The following is a 20,456-nucleotide window of genomic DNA, read 5'->3' as shown; positions in this document are numbered from 1 at the left end:
TTTTCCATTGAAATATAGTTGATTTACAATGTGGTAATTTCTGCTGTATTGCAAAGTGATTCAGTTATACATGTATATACATTTTTAAAATATCCTGTTCCATTATGATTTATCACAATATTGAATATAGTTCCCTGTGCTATACAGTAGGACCTTGTTGTTTATCCGTTCTATACATAATAGTTTGCATCTGCTAATCCCAAACTCCCACTCAATTCCTCTCCCACCCCCCTTTCCCCTTGTCAGCCACAAGTCTGTTCTGTGTCTGTTTCTGTGTTATAAAAGTTCATTTGTGTCATATTTTAGATTCCACATTTAAGTGATTATCATATGGTATTTGTCTTTCTCTTTCTGACTTACTTCACTTAGTATGATAATTTCTAGGTCCATCCATGTTGCTGCAAATGGCATTATTTTGTTCTTTTTTATGACTGAGTAGTATTCCATTGTATGTGTATACCACATCATCTTTTTTTTTTTAAAAAAAGAAATTATTTATTTGGTTGCACCAGGTCTTAGTTGCAGCAGGTGGGCTCCTTAGTTGTGGCTCCAGGGCTCCTTAGTTGCGGCTCGCTGGCTCCTTAGTTGTGGCATACAAACTCTTAGTTGTGGGATCTAGTTCCCTGACAAGGGATCGAACCCGGGCCCCCTGCATTGGTAGCATGGAGTCTCATCCACTGCGCCACCAGGGAAGTCCCTGTACCACATCTTCTTTCTCCACTCATCTGTCGATGGACAGTTAGGTTGTTTCCATGTCTTGGCTGTTGTGAATATGTGCTGCTGTGAACATAGGGGTGCGTGTATCTTTTTCCATTATATTTTGTCTGGATACATGCCCAGGAGTGGGATTGCTGGGTCATATGGCAGCTCTAGTTTTAGTTTTTTGAGGACCCTCCATACTGTTTTCCATAGTGGCTGACGGTGCTGCTTCTTAATGCCCTTAACTCCTCTGAGTCTTTGAGTCTCCACCCTTTCTAATTGACCCCTGCCCTCTCTCCATCAGCACCTCATCCTCTTCATTCTCTTGTCGCTGGCTCCACACCCCTCCATACCAGACCTGTGACCCCCATATCTACCCCAGAAAGATACACATTCAGCCCAACCCCCTTTCCAGGAACTTCTTCAGAAGAGATCCTCCCACCCGCACCTGCTCCCAAGGCCCAGGGGATGACTCTGGGAAAATCAGCACTGTGTTTCAGCGGGTGCAAGCAGCCTTTTAGGGAGCATTCATCTTGTCTCGGCCTGACCCCAATCTCACCTTGATTCCTAGGGCCTAGAATAGAACCTGTGGAATCTTAGAACGGTGGGAAATTTCACTATGAGATATTGAGTTGTTGCCTCTTCAAATCCACGGATTTAGCCCCAGGATTGCATTCGTTCATTCAGTTCCGCTATTTATTAAGCACATACTATGTGCCCAATACAGTTGAAGCACTGGGGATGGAGTGGTAAACAAAACGGACAAGCAGTTCTGCTTTTATGGAGCTTATGGTCTAGGTATGGGAGTAGCAGACAATAAAAGTGCTATATAAATTAAATATAGAATGTATTGGGTGGTGGTATGAGCTGGAAAATAGGTAAGGAAAAATAAGTCAAGGGATATTGCTGGTGAGAATGTAAAACGGTGCCGCCACTTTGGAAAACAGTTTGGCAGTTCCTCAAAAAACTAAAACTTAGAATTACCGTCTGACCTAACAATTCCACACCTAGGTATATACCCAAAAGAATAGGCACTTGAATAGATATTGTCCACCAGTGTTGGTTGTAGCATTATTCACAGTAGCCAAAATGTGGAAGCAACCAAAGCTTGAGTCGGCAGGTGAATTGATCATGTGATACCATTATTATTCAACCTTGAAAAGGAGTGACATTTTGATACGTGTTACAGCATGGGTAAACTTTGACAACGTTATGCTAAGCGAAATAAGCTACTCACAAAAGGACAAATATAGTATGATTTTACTTATAGGAAATATTTAGAATAGACATTCATGGAGACAGAAGGAGTTTAGAGGTTACCAGGGTGTAAGGGGGTGTGAGGAGGGGAGAATTAAGAGTTACTGCTTACTGGTTACAGAGTGCGGGGTTGTATTAGGCTGCCAAGGCTGCAGTAACAAAGTGCCACAAACTGAGTGGCTTAAACAACAGAAATTTGTGTCTCAGGGTCCTGGAGCCAGAAGTCCAAGGTCAGGGTGTCTACAGGGCCATGCTTCCCCTAAAGGCATTAGGGAAGAATTTGTTCCAGGTTTCCTAGCTTCTGGTAGTTCCTTGACTTAGGGCAGCATAACCCCAGTCGTCACACGGAGTTCTCCTTGAGTGTGTGTCTCAATTCCCCCTTTTTATAAGGACACCGATCATACTGGATTAGGGTCCACCCTACTCCAATATGACCTCGTCTTAACTCATGACGTCCATAACAACCCTATCTCCAAATAAGGTCACATTCTGGGTATGGCAGTTAGGACTTCAACATACGAATTTTGAGGAAATGCGATTCAACCCATAATAGGGGTGATGGAAAGGATTTAGAAACAGTAGTGATGTTCACACAACAGCATATAATTAATGCCACTTAAAAGTGGTGAGAAAGGCATATTTTGTTATATATATCTTATCACAGTAAAATTTTTTTTTTATTTTTGGCTGCGTTGGGTCTTCGTTGCAGCGTGCGGGCTTTCTCTAGTTGTGGCGAACGGGGGCTACTCTTTGTTGCGGTGCGCCGGCTTCTCATTGCAGTGGCTTCTCTTGCTGCAGGCTCCAGTTGTTGTGGCGCGCGGGCTCAGTAGTTGTGGCGCGCGGGCTCAGTAGTTGTGGCGTGCGGGCTCTAGAGCGCAGGCTCAGTAGTTGTGGTGCACGGGCTTCGTTGCTCCACGGCATGTGGGATCTTCCCAGACCAGGGCTCAAACCCGTGTTCCCTGCATTGGCAGGCAGATTCTCAACCACTGCGCCTCCAGGGAAGCCCCAGTAAAATTGTTTTTGAAGCTAAGGCCAGGACGGGAGCTAAGGCGTCCCTGTGGGAGGCAGGGAGAGCCCCGCTGAGGAGGAGGTGGGGAAGGGAAGGGTGGGAGAAGAGACTGAGGGCAAGTGGAGAAGTCCTGAGTGGCGGTACCCCTGTCCTGTGCACAGCAAGGGCCACAGCGCTGCCGGAGTGTAGCGAACCAGGTGGAGAGGTGTGGGATGTGAGGCCATGGGACACCAGACCTGCTCAAGCGGTCCTTGCAGGCCGCCACGAGGGTACCGGCGTCACTCTGAGGGGAGGGAGGCAGTGGGTAGACGTCCCGCTCTGGGTCCTCTGGGTGCTGATGGAGCCGTGGGGCTGGCTGGGTGTCACTGCTAAGGCCGACCCCCGTCCTGCAGTTCTCATTATTGACCTCCAGGTGCTGTCTCGTCTCTGTCCGCCCTGTCCCCTCCCACCTCGTCATTGCCCGTCATCTCCCAAGCACAGTTCAAGTTTTTCTGTTGGGAAATAGGGGCACCTGGGTTCAAATCCCAGCTCTGGATCTTCCAGGCTTTGAGACCAAGCAAATCACTTAACTGCTCTGAGCCTGCCCAGCCTGTGAAGGGGGGAAGTTGGTCCTTACCTCTCAGGGAATTACTGTGAGGATGAAACGAGATGATGTAGGGAAAGCATTGGCCCCGTGCCTGGCACATAGTAAGCGCTCGTTACAGGGAGGTGTTGAGGGGATGGAGTGTCCACCCTTGGACTGGGCCCAGGGGATGCAGCCCTCATGCGCTTGTGGTCTGGGTGGGAGAGGCAGACATCGGACCCCCATGAGGGTGGGATGAGCTCACCCTAACCCAGCCTGGGGTCAGGGAGGCCTCTGAGGAGTGTTCTTTTTTTAAAAAATAAATTTATTTATTTATTCATTTATTTAATTTTTGGCTGCATTGGGTCTTTGCTGCTGCGCGTGGGTTTTCTCTAGTTGCGGCGAGCGGGGGCTACTCTTCCTTGCGGTGCGTGGGCTTCTCACTGCGGTGGCTTCTCTTGTTGCGGAGCATGGGCTCTAGGCGCTCGGGCTTCAGTAGTTGCAGCACTCGGGCTCAATAGTTGTGGCTTGCAGTCTCTAGAGCGCAGGGTCAGTAGTTGTGGCGCACGGGCTTAGTTGCTCCGTGGCATGTGGTATCTTCCCGGCCCAGGGCTCGAACCCGTGTCCCCTGCATTGGCAGGTGGGTTATCAACCACTGCGCCACCAGGGAAGCCCCTGAGGAGGGTTCTTTACACGTAGGAATGGGCCAGGCAAAGAGAAGCCATTGAGAGAGAAGGCAACAGAAGGTACAAAGGTCCTGGTGCCTTTGTAAGAGGGAATGTTCTAGAACGTGGGAGCTGTGGGTGATGTGAAGTGGCCAGCTTGTCAAGGGAGAGGGTGATGCTGGTGGGGGTGAGCGACAGGTGATGGCAAGGAAGCTGGGCTTTGTTCTGAGGGTTGGAAGGGCTGGTCAAGGGCTAAGCAAGAGGCCGAGGGGACCCAGTTTGCGCTGTGGGGAGCTCACTGGGCTGCCGGGCTCAGCATGGACGGGCGAGATGCCTTGGGAGCCTGCAGGCACCAACCAGGCAGGAGAGGCCTGTGGCTCCTGCATCCTGAGCGTGTCTCATTCTCTAGGAAGTGGGGAAGAGCTCAGCAGCCCCAAGCCCTTGGAACGCAGCCCTGGGTCCCAGCCACCATCCCCAGGACCTGCCACCTCCCCGGCATCTCCAGACCTGGATCCGGAAGCAGTGCGGGGGGCGCTCCGGGAGTTCCTGCAGGAGCTGCAGAGCGCCCAGAGAGAACGGGTGAGGTGGGGCGTGAGTGGCTGCAGGGGGAGCCCCGTGGCCCAGGGCCCTGTGAGGGGCCGCAGGTCGTCCGAGCAGGTCTTCCCTTCCCCCCAACATTGGGGTTGCAGGATGAGCTTCGGGCCCAGACGAGTACCCTGAGTCGCCAGCTGGCGGAGGCGGAGGCCGAGAGGGACAGTGCGGCCTCACGGGCGAGGCAGTTGCAGAGGGCGGTGGCTGCGAGTGAGGAGGGTGAGTCTGACCCTCTGGGTCCTTGCTTTGCTCTCTTGTGCCCTTAGCAGCTGAGGTGGGAGGCTGTGGGCTTGGCCTGAGCCACTCCTGCGTCCCTGCCCTGGCCACCGTGGCCTAAGCGGGCTGTCTCCTCTGGGGCCCCCTCCCTGGTCAGCCTCACCCCGTGTCCAGACCCACGGACCCCCCAAGGTCTCAGAGAGGCAAGCCCTGCAGTGGGCGGAGGGCGAACCTGATTCAGGGCTCAGGCTGTGTGCCTGGCTGGGCCTGACGGAGCTGGGCGGGGGCCGCAGCCCAGCGCAGCGTGGACGGGCGGCTGAGCGGGGCCCAGGCCGAGCTGGCGCTGCAGGAGGAGAGCGCGCGGCACAGCGAGCGGGAGCGCCGGGCTGTGCTGGACCAGGTGGCTGCCCTGGAGAGGGGCCTGCAGGCCACCGAGAGCGAGCTCCGGGCCAGCCAGGTAGGCAGGAGCTGAGGGCCAGTGGGAGAGGGCGGCGGGGTGCGGGCGATCTGTGTGCGCCTGAATGGACGTCTGTAAGGCCTCCTGTGCGCATCTCTGTTCTGTCTGCCTGGGTCTGCCAGCACCCACTGACGTGACCAGCCTGTGACTTTCTCCAAAAGCACATTCAGATTTCATCATCTTGTTCCATATGAGGTCATTAGGCTACAGAAGAAAGAGCCTGGGCGTTTGCAGCTCACAGACCTGGGTTCAAGTTCTTGCCCTGCTGTGTGATTCTCGCTTTCCTCACGTATAAAAGGGGGAGAACAGTAACTCTCTCCCAGAGACGATGCACGTGCACTCTTAACACATAGACAGTGCTCAGCGGACCTGTTTCCTTCATCTCTGTATAGCCACACCACTGGTGTTCTGGGGGTTTTATGTGTTTGGGAGACATCTGTATATACGTGTGTGCGTGCGTGCGTGCGTGCGTGCGTGTGTGTGTGTGTGTGTCTGGGGCAGGAAGCACAGGCCCTGGTGGTGACAGTCCAGGCCGCCGAAGCCTTGAGCCCTTCTTGCAGCGGCAGATTCCCCCCCTCCCCTCTCCTCCTCTGGCCCTCCATGCCTGTCCCCACAGCCCACCCCAGGCCTCTGGCTCCAGGCCGAGCTTGAGCTGGATTGTTGTGTCTGCGGCTCCGGCTCTGGCCTTGGGCCCAGCCACAGGGGCCGCGGGAGGAGGCCAGGAACAAAGCTGGGCAGGAGCCAGAGTGGGGCTGCTGGGCCCAGACATGGCAGGGTTGGGGCTCTGAGCAGGGTGGAAGCGGGGCAGGCCTGGACGCTGTTGTAATAACACCCCCTTGCCCCGCCCTGTCTCTAGGATGGTGACAGGAAGAGAAGGACCCCTGTCTGTCTTCCTGCCCTATCCCCACTCCCCAAGTCTCCTTCACCAGCTGACCCCGCATCGGGAAGGGAGGAGTATCATCCCCTAAAACCCGGCAGGGCCCAGGGCTCGTGCCCGACTCAGCTCAGGTCCCACATGCAGCTCTGGGCCCGCCTCTGGAGAGCGATGCAGCAGAGCATGGAGGCCCTGGAATCTGCATTTTTACACCTTCCACCCTCACCGCCCTGGGGCTCTGTAAACACCCAGGTTGTGGCGTCCCTGGACCAATCTGGTCCCTCGACCACACAGAGGTGAAATAGGCCCAGAGAGCAGGGACGGAGGGATGAGCCTGGATCACACAGGCTATGAGACTTGGGCAAACTGGAAAGTGCTCTGGGATCCTCAAGTCACCCTGTGAGCATGTGGGGAGACGGAGGCCCCAAGAGCATCAGGGGCTGGCCCTGGGTCACACAGCAAGTGGTGTCTGTGACCACTTCCAGGCTGCTCCCCACTTCCTCCTAAGGGTCCTGAGGGATGTGGGAGGCGTGGGGTGGGCTGCACAGCTGGGGCCTGAGCCCTGCCCCACCCACAGGAGAAGATCAGCAAGATGAAGGCCAACGAGGTGAAGCTGGAGAGCGACAAGCGGCGTCTGAAGGAGGTGCTGGATGCCTCTGAGAGCCGCAGCGTCAAGCTGGAGCTGCAGCGGCGCTCGCTCGAGGGGGAGCTGCAGCGCAGCCGCCTGGGCCTGAGCGACCGGGAGGCCCAGGCCCAGGCCCTCCGGGAGCGGGTCGACTCCCTGCAGAGGCAGGTGGGTCCCCTCCCCTGACCTCAGGCCCCTCTTCTGCATGCCCTGTGCCACGTGCGTTATGGGGACTCTGTTTGATCCTCCCAGCTACCCTGCGAGGCAGGTATTATCATCACCCCATTTCACAGATGGGCGGATGGAAGCTCACGGAGGTGACATCATTGCCCAAGATCCCATAGCTAATAAGAGGCAGGACCAAAATGAGAATTCAGGACTGTTTGTTGACGGAGTCTGCACTCATAGGAGGCATGTGGGACCAGTTAGAGATATAGATTTCACTCATTTTCTTTTTTTGCCTTGGCCACCAGGAAGCTCAGCTCTAACTGGAATGTTCAGTAGCTCTGCTAGCCCTACACTGTCACCCACCTAAGTCAAGAACACAGAAAATCTCAGGGTTGTGGTGGTTACCCTTTCTTCTCCATAACAGGGAGGAAAGGGGAATGAGAACCGGCGGAAGACCACGGGGTCTGGGACAGCCAGGTTGATGGCATTCTGCGTGAGGGTAGTTAACTGGCGGTGCGACTGGGCCCAGGTTGTAGTCACCTGAGCCAGTGGGAACGCATGGGAACAGTATCAGTGAGAAAGGCCTAGAGAGAGGTGGCAGGGGCTTGGGTTAGGCACACCTGGACCATCCTGTCTGTCTTCCCACCAGGTGGCAGACAGTGAGGCGAAGGCGGGGACTCTGCAGCTGACAGTCGAGCGGCTGAGGGGGGCCCTGGCCAAGGTGGAAGAGAGCGAGGGGGTCCTGCGGGACAAGGTGCAGGGCCTGATGGAGGCTTTGACCCAAAGCAGCGCCAGCCTCACCAGCACCCAGGACAAGAACCTGCACATGCAGAAGGCACTGACTGCTTGTGAACATGACCGCCAAGTGCTCCAAGTATGGGGGTTCCAGGGTCTGGCTGCGGGCGGGCCCAGTGAGAGTTAGCCTACAAAGGCAGGCTTGGGGGCCCTGGTGGAGAGCTGACCCCTGGGACGGTCAATAAGAGCTGCCTTTGAGGGAGGGGTGGGCCCAGTAAGAGCATCAGCCAATGAGGGGAGGCTCTGGGGGGAGGTGGGATCAAGCCTACTAGGACAGGCTGCAGGACCCAGGGGCAGGCTAAGGGAAGAGCTGGGGTCTGAGGGCTTCCCCACCTTGTGTAGGTCAGTGGCTAGGCTGTGGGCCAGGCCTGCTGTCTGGCTTACTCTCCAGGTGAGAGGACTACCTGTTTAAGGGGCTGCGAACCTGGCCCGGAGGTCCCGAGTAGAGAGGAGCCCCTTGCCTCAGGGCTCCCAGGACAGCCTGGCACCATCAGCCCTTGTCCCGCAGGAACGGCTGGAGGCCACGCGGCAGGCGTTATCCGAGGCAAGGAAGCAGAGCAGCTCCCTGGCCGAGCAGGTGCAGACCGTGCGGGGCGAGCTAGCGGACCTGGAGCTGCAGCGGGCGGAGTCCGAGGGCCGGCTGCAACAGCTGCAGGAGGTGAGGGCCAGGGTGGCCCTTCCGTTCCCAGGACCGTGAGGCCCTCGGCGTCGGGACCTTCTCACCTATCTCCACCTTATCCCAAACGTAGGCCCAGCCTCCTGTGAGGAAGCGTGGTTCACTCAGTCCATATCTCCATTATACAGATGGAGAAACTGAGGCCCAGAGAGAACTGTCTGGCCTCGGGTGACCATTCCCTGACGTGGGCCTCATAATAGCCTTACCTAGAAAGTGGGCCTGGCAGGCTGGCATCATCATCTCCAAGCTTCCGATGCACACCCTGAGGCCCAGAGGGATTAGGGACTCGCTGGCTTCTGCTGCAGGCGCTGCGGCAACGGCAAGAAGGTGAGGCTGCGGCCCTACACACGGTCCAGAAGCTGCAGGATGAGCGGCGGCTGCTGCAGGAGCGCCTGGGGAGCCTGCAGCGTGCCCTGGCTCAGCTGGAGGCCGAGAAGCGGGAGGCGGAGCGCTCAGCCCTGCAGCTGGAGAAGGACCGGGTGGCCCTCAAGAGGATGCTGGACAAGGTGGGCTGTGTCCCTAGGGCCCTCCCTTCACTTCCTTGGGTCCCAGCCCTGGTTGGTCCCCGCTGTGTGTCCCCAGGATGTGGGGGCTGCAAGTCCCCCTGGCCCTGCTACCTGTAACCCAACACCCCTTTCTGAGCTGCTCCCACTTCCTGGGACCTCCCTCCTTCCCCGGGCACCCTGACCCCCTCCCGCTCTCCCCACCTAGGTGGAATGGGAGAAGCTTCGCAGTCACGAGGACACGGTGCGGCTGAGCGCAGAGAAGGGCCTCCTGGACCACACGCTCACAGAGGCTGAGTTGGAGCTGGCCGAGGCCCGGGGGCAGATCCAGCTGCTGGAGGTCTAGCCCCTGCCCACCCAGCGCTGGACACGCTTTCTCTCCCCAGCCCTGGACCCAACTCCACCCCCACAGTCCACAAGCCCAGAGCCTTGGAGGGGGTGCCCAGAGCCAGGTCCCAGAGGGAGGGGTCCTCCCCAGAGTGGAGAGGAAAGAGACCTGTCAGCACACGCGCCTGTGTGCTCACGTTGGTTGTGGACGTGAAGAGCTATGAGTGTATGTGAGAGTATTCTTGCGCGTGTAGCACGAATCTGGTGCATGGATGTGGCATATCTAAGTATTAGGGCTATATCTGTATCTTCGCGTACAGGTCTCTTCTTGTATGTAGATGTATGTAAGAGTACTGGGCTTTTGCACATATGCATGCATCCGTGTGAACACAGGTTTTTACATGCTTTTATCTATCTTATCTATCTATATCTGTATACACATAAGGGCTTGTCTCTGTGTTTGAATACGTCTGTGTGTGTGTTTGTGTGCCTGAACGGGGGTCACTAACTACCCTGACCCAGGATTTGCAGGCCAGGAGGGCTGGGGGGTGGGTGGGAGAAAAACAAGGGTCTCTCCTACAGCCCCTGCTTTGCCCCAAGGGGCCCTCAGGCTCCCACCCCAGGGAGGTGCCTGACACCCTTCGGCCAGAGGCCTGACCCGTGGGCCCTCCTGCAGGCCCAGGTGGCAGCACTGCAGCAGAACCACAGCCCAGCGCGGCTGGAGGTGGATGAGCAGCGGCTGGAGCTGCAGCAGGAAGTGGATCGCCTGCGCAGTGCCCAGGTGCAGACGGAGCGCACTCTGGAGGCGCGGGAGCGGGCCCACCGGCAGCGGGTGCGTGGCCTGGAGGAGCAGGTACTCAGGCCTGGTGGGCTCTGGCCCTTCCCCAGGGGGCGGCAGCATCGGCAGGACTCCCCCTTCAGGAGGCTGGGCCAGGATGGAAGTGTGGAGCTGGGGGAAGGGGGCGGAGGAAGAGGAGGGGGCGAGGGAGAGGAAGAAGTGGGGGCAGGGAGAGGGCTGGCAGTAACCTCTTGGGTATAAGTGGTCAATGGCACCCATAACTGAAACGGTCCGGGTGGATCTGTGCTGCTATGAGCCACGGCTGGACACGGGCTCAAGTGATGTCATTGGAACTCAGTCCCCTTGCCACGGCTCCATGCCCGGGCAGGCCGTTTCCCCGGGTGGCACAGGTGGCCTCAGCAGCTCCAGCCTGGGGTTATCCTAACAACCCATGATCCCAGCGGAGAGGGGGGCCCTTTTCCCTGAGGTCAGCAGCACAGGTCCCAAGGATGCGCCTCATTGGCCAGCTGAGACCGCAGGCCCCCTCGTGACCATCTCTGCCCTGATCATGTCTGCAGGGCAAGGCTGCTTTGGTGGGCCAGGCCTGGGTCACAGGTCCACCCCTGGAGTCCAGCTAGCTCCAGGCCTGGCCTAGTGGTGAGAGTGGGGATGGGTGGCCCCCAAAGAGAGGCCGAGCGGTCTGGAGACACCCCACTGCTCCATGGAGCAAAATGAGAAGGGGAGGAAATACCCTGGCTCTTAATGACACCTGGTTTTTCTGAAACAGGCAGCACTGGGTCCCTTCTGGTGTCCTTCCCTCAGCCACACCCCACCCCCGCCGCCCCGCTTTTTCTGAAACCAGGCTGGGGTCCCGGGCTGGCCCTACCGCCTCTTTCTTCTCCAGGTGTCCACACTGAAGGGACAGTTGCAGCAGGAGCTTCGAAGGGGCTCAGCTTCTTTCTCCCCCTCCTCCGGCCCCCCAGAGAAGTGAGCACCTTGCCGGCGGGCACCCTGGAGAGCAGCCCCGTGGCCGGGGCGGGACAGGGGAGGGGGGACTCCGGCACCAGCCCAGACCCGGCAGCGCCCTCCCAGCCTCGTCAGAGCCGACCACCCTCTGTGGGCTCCCCACTCAGTCCAGCCCCCTCTCCCCCAGGATGAGCCCGTGTGAGGTCCCCCAGGACCAGTTTGAGGTCCTCCTTGAGTGTCTGAGCCAAAGCCAGGGGTTGGAGAGACCTCCCCCCCACCTTGTCTCTGGCCAACCCTGGAGCACAGGTTCACGGGAAAGAGAAGGGATGTCCAGGCCTGGGGCAGGGGACCTTCTCTGGCTTCCCAGAGATCTCTTTGCCTTAGTTCAGAGTATTTGTCAGGAAATTCCTCAGAGTTCAGAGTCCCTGTATTTTTGTACCTTTTTACAATGTTAACTGTTCAGAACTGTTGTGTTTTTTGTAACAAGACGACCCCATTTAAAAAAAGACGGTTTGTACAGATGTGTCCCTTTGCTATTAATGTGCCTTCTCCACCTGGGAGACAGGAGGGGGGACAGGAGGGCCCTGGGGCCAGAGGGATGGGGTCCCCTAGTGGGTGCTCAGGGAGATGGGGGCAGCTTTTGAAAGGCCTGTGACGAGAGGTAAGGAACTTACCAACCTCACAGGATGTCGGGATGGGGAGGCCTCCAGGGTCCTGGGCCACCCACCCCATTTAACAGATGGAGCTGTTGAGGTTTGGGATGGGACCCAACCTGTGCCGCTCGACTCTTTCCGGCTGAAGCTTTCTGCTCTTTTCTCTGGCTCCTCCTCAGGACAGGGCCCGCCCTCTGGACAGTAACAGGCATTCCAGGCGGTGTGGTAAACAAGTGCAGGCCTGGGAGTGGACGTGGGGTCTTGCCTTGGCTCCGCTGGGTGATCCTGGGCAAAGCCGCTTAACCTATCAGAGCCTCAGTTTGCTTCTCTGTAAAATGGGAACGTTCCTCCCAGGGTGGTTATGAGGAAGTACACACAGAAGATGCCCAGTGAGTGTTTCCAAGGAGAAATTCCATTCATCTCATGGAGTCCAGTGGAGTCAGGTTCCACCCCAGCCCTGCCACTTACCACTGTGGACCCTTGGGTGGCTTACGTAATCTAGGCTTAGTTTCCCTGTCTGTAAGATGGGAATATTAACTACCCACCACACAGGCCTGGTTGCAGGGTTAAATAGGCCTGTGTGCTGAGCCTTCAGCCAGAGCCTGGTCTCCTGTGCTGGTCAGAGGGAGGTGGTGTAACAGCTTGCCCTGTTTCTGCCCTCTGAACTGCACCAGGCTTCCCTCCTGCCAAAGCCCTTGATATCAGAGTCCACCAACCTTGACCTCCTGCCTTCCACCCTATACGCTTCCACATGGGCGGCCTCTCATCTTGCCTTGCGCCCTTCTCTGGTGATGGGGCACTCACAGACTCACCAGGCAGCCCTGACAATGAGGAAGCTATATTCCTGAACCTTCTATCTCTGATACAACCCCCTGCAACACACACACGCACACACACACACACGCTGGGGGCGGGGGGCAGTTGTCATGGCCCATTTCTGGGCAGGTCAGAGCTGAAGCGGGTGGATGAGGAGGCACGGCCACAGGTCACCTGAACCTACCCTTCTCCCGAAGGGGCCTGGGAGCCTCTCCGTGAGGACATGCAGTGTTGAGGCAGCTGGCCATCTCCTCTGTGCCCGCGACCGAAAAAGTGACTCTGAATCTTTTGTAAAAACCTGTTTTTAATTTTGTATAAAACAAAGGTGGTCTATGCCCAGGGGCTGTAGGAAATCCAAGCAGACCAGCTGGGGTGAGGGTCATAGCCTACCTTGGGGGTGGGGCTGGAGTGGGGGACTGTCCTCAGAGGGATGGAGAAGGCACATCAGGGGCCCAGGTCCCACAGAGAGGCCTGGGATGTCCCCCACCTGGGGGCGGAGACTGGACACTGGGGAGCCCCCTTTGTGCCCCAAGGGTGGCCGCAGGCTGGGGGAAGGGCCTGAGGCAACCCCCCGGCGCTGCAGCCACTAACATTTTACGGGATAAGAGGAACGTCTGGCTGGGGAGAAAAGCACCAGGTCAGGCAGAGCCTGAGGGCCCCAGATCCGAGGAGGGTCCAGGGCTCGGGGTGCCAGTTCCACCCTAGCAGCCCCCGCAGCTCCTGGCACAGGAGGCTGCCACAGATTGGCACAGGCCGCTGCTGGCCATCACGCCACATTTGGAGAACTTGTCACGACACAGGTCAGCTGTTGGGGGTGGCAGGAAGGAGTGGGGGTCAGGGTGCGGCTAGGTGATGGAAACTGCTACCCCCGCCCCAACCGTGGTGATGGGGGATGTTCTGAGGATAAAAAGCAGCCGGGAGGGGAGCTCAGGATTCCCCGGAAGTGGCCCTGGATTGAACACACGTTTAATAAACATCAGATGGGTGGACGCGTGGATGGATGACGAGTGGGCATGGGGGCAGGGGAAAGAGGAGGGCGGAGGCCTTCCTACCTCGCAGGAGCTCCTCGTGGGCACAGACCGTGCGGACACAGATTTCCTTGTTGATGACATACACACGGCGGAGGCTGAGAGGGACAGAGGGACGGGGCCGGGAGAAACGTCAGCCCCATCCTCACCCTGTCCCGCGGGAGAGCCGGAGACCCAGCCCCTAGGCCTGGGCGTAACCAGAGTTGAGCTCAACCTTGGGACTCACTAGCTTTCCCCACTCCCACGTTGCTGGCTGGAGCTGTGGTCCCCCCCGCTCCCCTGCCACCCCCGCCCCCCCAGTCCCTGCCTGCGCTCACCTGTAGAAGCAGACCTCGTTGAGACACTGTTTGCAAGGCTTGTGTATGGAGTAGAGGCGGGTACACGGGTACTGCTCCTCGCGGCAGTCTGAGTGACAGGTGGGATCACACTTGGGGGGCTGCAGCTGGGGGCTTAGAGCTGGGTGGCAGCCCCCAACCGCACCCATGGGAGACTGGCTCTCAGGGCCTAGGTACCCCTGCACCCTCAGGCCCAGCCTAGACCTGCGTGCACACACCAACACACGCACACGCGAGCACTGTCGGACCTTGCGAGGCTGCCCAATTTTATCCAGTATATTTATACATATACAAATTCACAACCATGCTTGGAAGCATATATTCAAACACAAATCTATACCCGCACACAGTCACAAAAGTCCAAGCAGCCTCACAGGAGGTCCGCACACTCACACGCTGAGCTGTGAGACGGGGTCCCTCACACACAGGCTGGCTCTTGGCCAGGGGAGGCCCGCTGAGCTGGCCTGGGCTTCCTGCCCCATCCTCGCCTCTCCTGCCTCTGAGCACCACCCTGTCCTGCCGCCGGCGTGCTCCCGCCCCGCCCCGCCCCAGTGTCTGGGAGTAGAGGCGCCTCCTGAGGCTGCAGCCAACTTGGCCTCCAGCTGGGCCCAGGGGCAGGGGGATCTCCCAGAGCTGCCTCAGGGGGGCCCTGGAGTTGCCAGCCCAAAGCAGGGGCACCTCTGTAAGCCCCTCATCCCACCATCTACCCCAGCGAGAGCAAAAGGCCTGGCTTTCTCTGTCCTCCCAGTGCCGCACGCCACTGCACCCTAACTTCCGGGGCCATGCCTCTGTCCCTCCAGTTGTCAGGAAGGTTCTTACCCAGAGGCCCAGGCTCCGTGGGCTCCGTCTCTACAGTTCCTGGTTCTGGTGTTGGGGGAGAGGCAGGCAGAGATCACTGGGACGGGTCTATTCAGGGCAGGGTGAGGTCACCTCTCCCAGCCCCGGACAGACCTCCCCACTCCCGGGGCTGGCTGGAGCTGGTGGCCTACCTAAGGTGGGAGCTGGGATGACTTCCTGTTGGACTTGCTGCTGGGACTGGAACTGAAACTGCTCCTCCGGGGGCCGAGGAGTCACCTCTGCAATGAGAGATGATGAAAGGGTCTGCTCCCCTACTCCCATCGCCCGCAGGTCTCTACGGACTCCCCACCCAGCTGCCTGCCCATCCTATCCTGCCCTCAGCCCTTTACCTTGATAATCATAGTAGTCCGGGTTGTCTGAAAATAAAGATGAATGTGGAATTGGTGGGGGTCAGGCTAGCCCCCAGCCCCAGGTCACAACTGAGCAAGGGACCATACCCCGAGATTCCCATCGCCCTACCACCCCACCTGATCCCTGGCTGAGCCATGCAGATCCAGGGAGCAGGGCTGGTGGGGAGGCCTGGGGGCGGACAAGGCGCTTACCGATCTGGTCGCTATAGTGGGTGTACTGGACGTGGTCTGGGAACGGAGGCAGCGGATCCAGGTCGTACTGGCCCTGAGCCAGCAGGCCTGCTGTGGGGAGGCAAAGCTGAGGGGACGTCCAGCAGGGAAGGGCAGCAGAGGCCCCAAAGCACTTCTGGGGAGGGTAGGTAGAGGTCCCTAGGGCAGGCCTGTAAGACCCTAAGATCTCAACAGACTCTAGACCCATAGGAGGCAAACGCCTTCCTTGACCATAAAGGCCCTTATACTCCCTGGTCCTGTGTTGCCTCACGGGTCATGTCCTGCCCCTCTCCCCCATGCCGGCCGCTGCCTGCCCCAAGGCCTTTGCACTTGACTCTCCCTGGGCCTGTCATCCTGATTTGCTTCTCCTCCTTCAAGTCTCAACTGAAATTTCAGCTCTGCTAAGAGGCCCTCACTGGCCCACCCACACTCTCCATCTCGTTCTCCTGTTTATTTCCATCATAGCACTCAACATAATCTGACACTTATCACATCTCCCTTCCCTAGACACTTATCACATCTCCCTTCCCTAGACTGGCAGGCAACACCATGAGGGCGGGGTCTGTCTGCCTGGTTCATCACTGTGTTCCCAGGGCCTAGCTCAGTGCCTGGCCCAAAGAGGGAGCTCCACAAATATCTGTTAAATTAATGGATGTTAGACCTGGCAGGGCCTTTGGGGTCCCCATTGATAACTCCTCATTTTGACTAACAGGGACTTCTCCAAGGTCAAGATTGTATAGGTTAGTTGGGCCCCAAAGGGGTCTAGAACCCAGGCCTTCAGACTCCCTGCCTTAGGGGCCTCCATTCCTGCACCTCAGCTCCTGGGAGGGTCAGTAAGTAAGAAGAAAAATGTGGATCCTGGTGTCTGGGCCCACTCTCCAGAATCCTGCCAGTCTGCTGCTGTGGAGGGTTGAGGAGGGGCCCAGGAGGTGCCTCTAGTCTTTGGGAGGGGTTGCCAGCCGTCTGTGGCCCAAGAGGTGGACGGCCCTGGGAGCGATGGAGCTGAGTTCTGGCCATAGGACACGACAAAAGCTTACTGCCAGCTCCCTCCCCCTACAAACCCCACTCCCACCCACATAAAGGGAGCCCCACCCACCTAGGTGCCACTTACCAGGCAGGAACAGCAGGAAGAGGTAGGCAGCTCTCATGGTTACACAACAAGGCGGGCTGGACTGGTGTCAGGGGACAGCTGGAGGAAGAGGAGGGAGCAAGCTGCCTCGGGCCACTACCCCAGGGCTGCAGAGCCCACTTCTGCTGCCCCGAATTCAGCCTGGAGAAGGAGGGATTCGGAACAGAAGCCAGGCAGGTGGAGGGTCATGGAGTCTGGGCCCAGGGGGAGGGGACTACTTTGGACGGACATCCTCTGTCCCTGATGGCCCACTGGGTGTTCAGGTCCCGAGGGACTCGGCCTCCAACCTGGCTCCAGAGCTGGTCTTGACAAACAGACCCTACCCTGCCCTGCTCACTAAATGGACATTTCTAATCCTCTATCAGCCCTGCCCCTGCTCTCCTTGCCACAACCCATGCCCACCCTCTGGTTCAGCACTTCCCCAGGTGTCTAATGCACTGATCCTGACCCCAGGCCCATCCTCGGGACCCCAACCCTGCCCAGCCAACATCGCAGCCCAGACTCAGCAGGAAACCACATGTGTGCCTGGGCCTCGGGGGCCCCTGGGACAGCCAGGCCTGGGCAGGGTTCCCACCCCTAGAAGATTCCTCTCCTGCCAGGCCTCCAGGCCTCCCAAGACCTGGCTGACTTCATCGCACACTCACGAGACTGAGACTGAGGTCTACTTGTCTGCGGCAGCAGGAAGCACTTAGGGTGGAGTCTGAAAAGCGCCTCTCCAGATCCTAGAGGGTAGCGCTGAAGGGGACCGTGATGTCCCCCAACCTGACATTGTATGACAAGTGTTATGTGGGTAGTTTTTTGGGGAGAGGGCCGTGGTCCTTAGCTTTCACTGGGCTCTTGAAGTTCAAGAGCTTCTGGTTGAGTCTAGCCTCCAGTCTTTGACCCCACAGTGGACTTGGCAGAATCTACAGGTCCTCTTGTCCAGTCCCAGCTCAGTGCGGGGCAGCCCCAAGGCTGTCAGCCTTCTGCTAGGAGGGCTGGGAGAGAGTCCCCGGGCTCACCCATCCGGAGGACCCCCGCCCTGCCACAACAAAAGGAGTTCTTCCGGACAGCTGAATGGAAACCTAACTTTGCCCCATCGTGCCTTGCCCAGGGAGTCGAGGGAGAGGGGGAGGGAAGCGGCAGAAACATGGGCATCTTTCCCTCCTTCTGTCCAGCCCCGACGCTTTCGTGACCCGCTGCCTGTCTCATACATTCAGCCTCTCACTCCCTCCTCAACCCTAGCTGCAGTCGATGGGGTGGGTGGGGATGAGGTGGGGGGGCGGAGGCGAGACCTGTGACTCAAGCTGCCCCCCAGGCCGGGGACATCTGGCTCCCACATCCCCATTCTGAGCACCCTTGGCCTCCTCTTGGTGGGGGACTGAAAGGCCTGGAGCTCCCCTCAAGGCCTCACTGTCCCCTACTTGCCCCCCAGGCTGGTGGCAGGCAGGCTAGCTGGAGCTGTCACCACTCAGGAGAAGGCCCCGAGCTGGGGAGGTTGGTTGGGGGGCGGGGGGTCCTGTCGGTCCCCAAAGCCCCTCCTAGGCCTCTCAGCCCCCTGCAAGGAGTCTTTCCTCCCCTCGGAGGTTGAGCACCCAGGCCCAGGCTTATTGGGGGAAGGAGGGCTGGGCTGTAGAGAAGAGAGTCCCTGTGGCAGAAGCGGGTCCCTCCAGGGGACCACACCTCCAAGCACATCTAGACGACAGACTGTTTGGGTGTCGGGAGGCCGGGACCTGACTAGGAGGCCTGTTCCTGGACCCTGGCCCCTTCCACGGCTGGGACGCCTCCTACCCTCTGTGCCTGGCGAGGAGGGGCACTAGCGGGGCCTCCTCCGGGCCCCCTGCCCCCACGCTCACTGACTCACTCTGCTGGAGGCTCTGTCTGCTCCAGAGGCCGGGCTGGGGTCCGGCTGGAGGAAACCAGATGTTGCAGCGCCGCACAGCTGGGAACAATCAACCATGGAAACTTGCTCGGGCGCGCTCCCTCGCGCTCTCTCGGTCTCTGATCTCTCTTTGTCTCTCCGCGTCTCTGTCCCCGCCGCTCCCGCCGGACACCCACACCCCAACCGCCGCATTCCAACCTCCCAGGGAGAACAAAAGCCGCCCCATCCCCGACGCCCCCCAAATCGGGCTCCCCTCCCTTCCCAACTTGCGTCTTCCCCTCCAAACGACCCCAAACTTTCCAAGTGCCCTCTTAGCATCTGCTCAGACGGCCCCGGACTCAGGGATCCCGAAAGGAAAGCCGCCCCCAGGATCGAGGACCCGCAGAGACCCGCACCCTCAGTACCTGGGGGCCCTCCGACGTCGCGGCCCACGACCCAGTCCCCCCTTGCGCCCCCGGCCCGGTCAGGCCGCCAGGCCCGCGCCTACCTGGCCGGGTCACTCCGCGGCCCGCTCCGAGTCCGCCCGCCGGAGCCGCCCCTTTGCCCGCTCCGAACCCCCCTCCGGGCCCCCGACGGGGCCGGCGCCCGCCCTCCAGCCTGGATCCGCTGGGTCCTAACGCGAGCGCCGCCGCCGCCGCCGGGGCCGCCACGCCGCGACCTCGGGTCTTCAACCCTCTTCTGGGGGCAGCCCCGCGGGGAGGAGGCGCCCGCGGAGCCAGCCTCACGTCTGTTCAGCACTTTCCGCTGTGCAAAGTGCTTTCTCCTCACGGCCTCATCACAGCTGGAGCGCAAAGTGGTGAGATGGGTGAAGTGGGCGTGCTGCCCCCATTTTACAGAGGAGGCTCGGGAAGATGATTCGCCTCCCGCGGCTCAGCGAGACAGAGCCTTGCCCTCCCTTTTGGCTTCTCCCAGCTTCCAGGACAGCCTTCCTGGCCTGGTTTTCCTTCTGCCTCTCTGGTTGTGCCTTCCGGGTCTCCCTAGCCAGCTCCTGGCCACAGCTGCCTTCCATAACCAGCATTTCTTTGAAACCACAGGCTACAGGCTACTGGGCCTGGCCACACGAATGTCCCCAAGGCACATCCAATTCAACAGGATCCAAGTCCAAATTCACAACATCCCGACCTTTCCCAGACCTGGCCCTTGAAGGTGTTCCCATGCAGGGAATGAGCCCACCGTCCTTCCCTCACCCGGCTAACTGTAACTCCCGTGTGCTCACCCCCTGCAGGCAATCCAGCTCCCACCACTACTTCTGACTCTGTAATACCTCCAATCTAGGCCTTCCCAAACGGGCCCTGCCCTCACCCACTCACCTCAGACAGGGTGGGGGGCAGGGAGGCTTCTACCTAAAGCCTTTCACTGGTTTCCCAAGGTACCCGGGAACAAGGTTAAACTCCCCCGGGGCCCCCAAAGGCCCTACCTTTCATCACAGTCTGGCTCTGCCTCCTCATTCCCTCTGCCTGGTCTCCCAAAAGCCTCAATGGCTTTCTGGCTGATTCTCAGTAAACCCCTCCCTTCCTCCACCTGCCACCAGGCCTTTGCTCAAGATGTTTCTTCCTTCTGCAACACTGGTGAGGTTTTCCTCCTTCAGATTATAGATCAAGCCCTCCCTTCCTCAGAGGCGGCTTCCCTTTCTCCCTGTTAGAGCTCTTAAGCATCTTCTGCTTTACCGGTCACAGCTGTTGCCCTATGTCTGAGACCATGTGAATCCCGCCCCTCTCCCCGAAGAGCCTGTCAGCCACGTGAAGACAGGGACAAGGTCTGCTTCTGCTCATCCTCAGTTTTTGCTCACTAGGCACAGTGCCAGGCTCAGAGCAGCTGTTCAGTAAACATTTGTGGAATGAATAAATGATGTAACAGTGGATTCTCCTGGGAGGCTGGCCGGGTGTGGGGTTGCAGGTCTCCTGCCCCTGGGGCAGTCCTGCCTGGTCACGGGAATCTAGGCCTGGGGCAGGGGGCTCAGGCTGGGAGGGGGATCGAGATGCCCCTTGATTCAGGCCCTCACCGTCAGGTCTCCTCAGGCTGCTTGTCCCGTAGACACTGAATCCTGT

The 20,456-nt window shown here is 58.7% G+C and overlaps 2 protein-coding genes across 9 annotated transcripts in view; one reads left to right on the top strand and one right to left on the bottom strand.

The window, feature by feature from the left end:
• CROCC (ciliary rootlet coiled-coil, rootletin) overlaps positions 1-11,685 on the top strand; it is a 48,620-nt gene extending 36,935 nt beyond the window's left edge. For 4 of the 5 annotated variants that reach the window (XM_030877070.2, XM_070045893.1, XM_070045891.1 and 1 more), the window contains 10 exons: positions 4,602-4,771; positions 4,882-5,002; positions 5,293-5,456; positions 6,908-7,123; positions 7,773-7,997; positions 8,427-8,576; positions 8,900-9,100; positions 9,306-9,437; positions 10,101-10,277; positions 11,107-11,685. In XM_030877070.2, coding sequence (XP_030732930.1) covers positions 4,602-4,771; positions 4,882-5,002; positions 5,293-5,456; positions 6,908-7,123; positions 7,773-7,997; positions 8,427-8,576; positions 8,900-9,100; positions 9,306-9,437; positions 10,101-10,277; positions 11,107-11,193 — 1,643 coding nt within the window. In that variant the 3' untranslated portion in view covers positions 11,194-11,685. The remainder of the gene's footprint in view (positions 1-4,601; positions 4,772-4,881; positions 5,003-5,292; positions 5,457-6,907; positions 7,124-7,772; positions 7,998-8,426; positions 8,577-8,899; positions 9,101-9,305; positions 9,438-10,100; positions 10,278-11,106) is intronic. The other variant, XM_060310565.2, reaches the window with a different exon arrangement.
• Positions 11,686-13,066: 1,381 nt separating this feature from the next.
• Positions 13,067-19,913, bottom strand: MFAP2 (microfibril associated protein 2). Of its 4 annotated transcripts, none has more exons than XM_030877042.2 (9): positions 19,826-19,913; positions 16,530-16,688; positions 15,401-15,490; positions 15,188-15,214; positions 14,990-15,076; positions 14,820-14,864; positions 13,983-14,070; positions 13,690-13,763; positions 13,067-13,442 (listed from the first exon to the last, which is right to left on the bottom strand). In XM_030877042.2, exons 2-9 carry the CDS (start codon positions 16,564-16,566, stop codon positions 13,339-13,341), a joined length of 552 nt encoding a protein of 183 aa, XP_030732902.1. In that variant the 5' UTR covers positions 16,567-16,688; positions 19,826-19,913; the 3' UTR covers positions 13,067-13,338. The 4 variants fall into 4 exon arrangements, with proteins under 4 accessions (XP_030732902.1, XP_060145256.1, XP_060145265.1 ...); XM_060289273.1 differs by lacking the exon at positions 19,826-19,913 and adding an exon at positions 18,896-18,930 and having other exon boundaries at positions 16,530-16,607; XM_060289282.1 differs by lacking the exon at positions 19,826-19,913 and adding an exon at positions 18,391-18,537.
• Between the last annotated feature and the right edge of the window lie 543 nt (positions 19,914-20,456).

This window comes from Globicephala melas, chromosome 1 (genome assembly GCF_963455315.2).
Source record: "Globicephala melas chromosome 1, mGloMel1.2, whole genome shotgun sequence".
NCBI classification, from domain to species: domain Eukaryota; kingdom Metazoa; phylum Chordata; class Mammalia; order Artiodactyla; family Delphinidae; genus Globicephala; species Globicephala melas.
The sequence above is the reverse complement of the archived record's forward strand: the minus strand, read 5'-3'. Positions and strand labels throughout refer to the sequence as shown.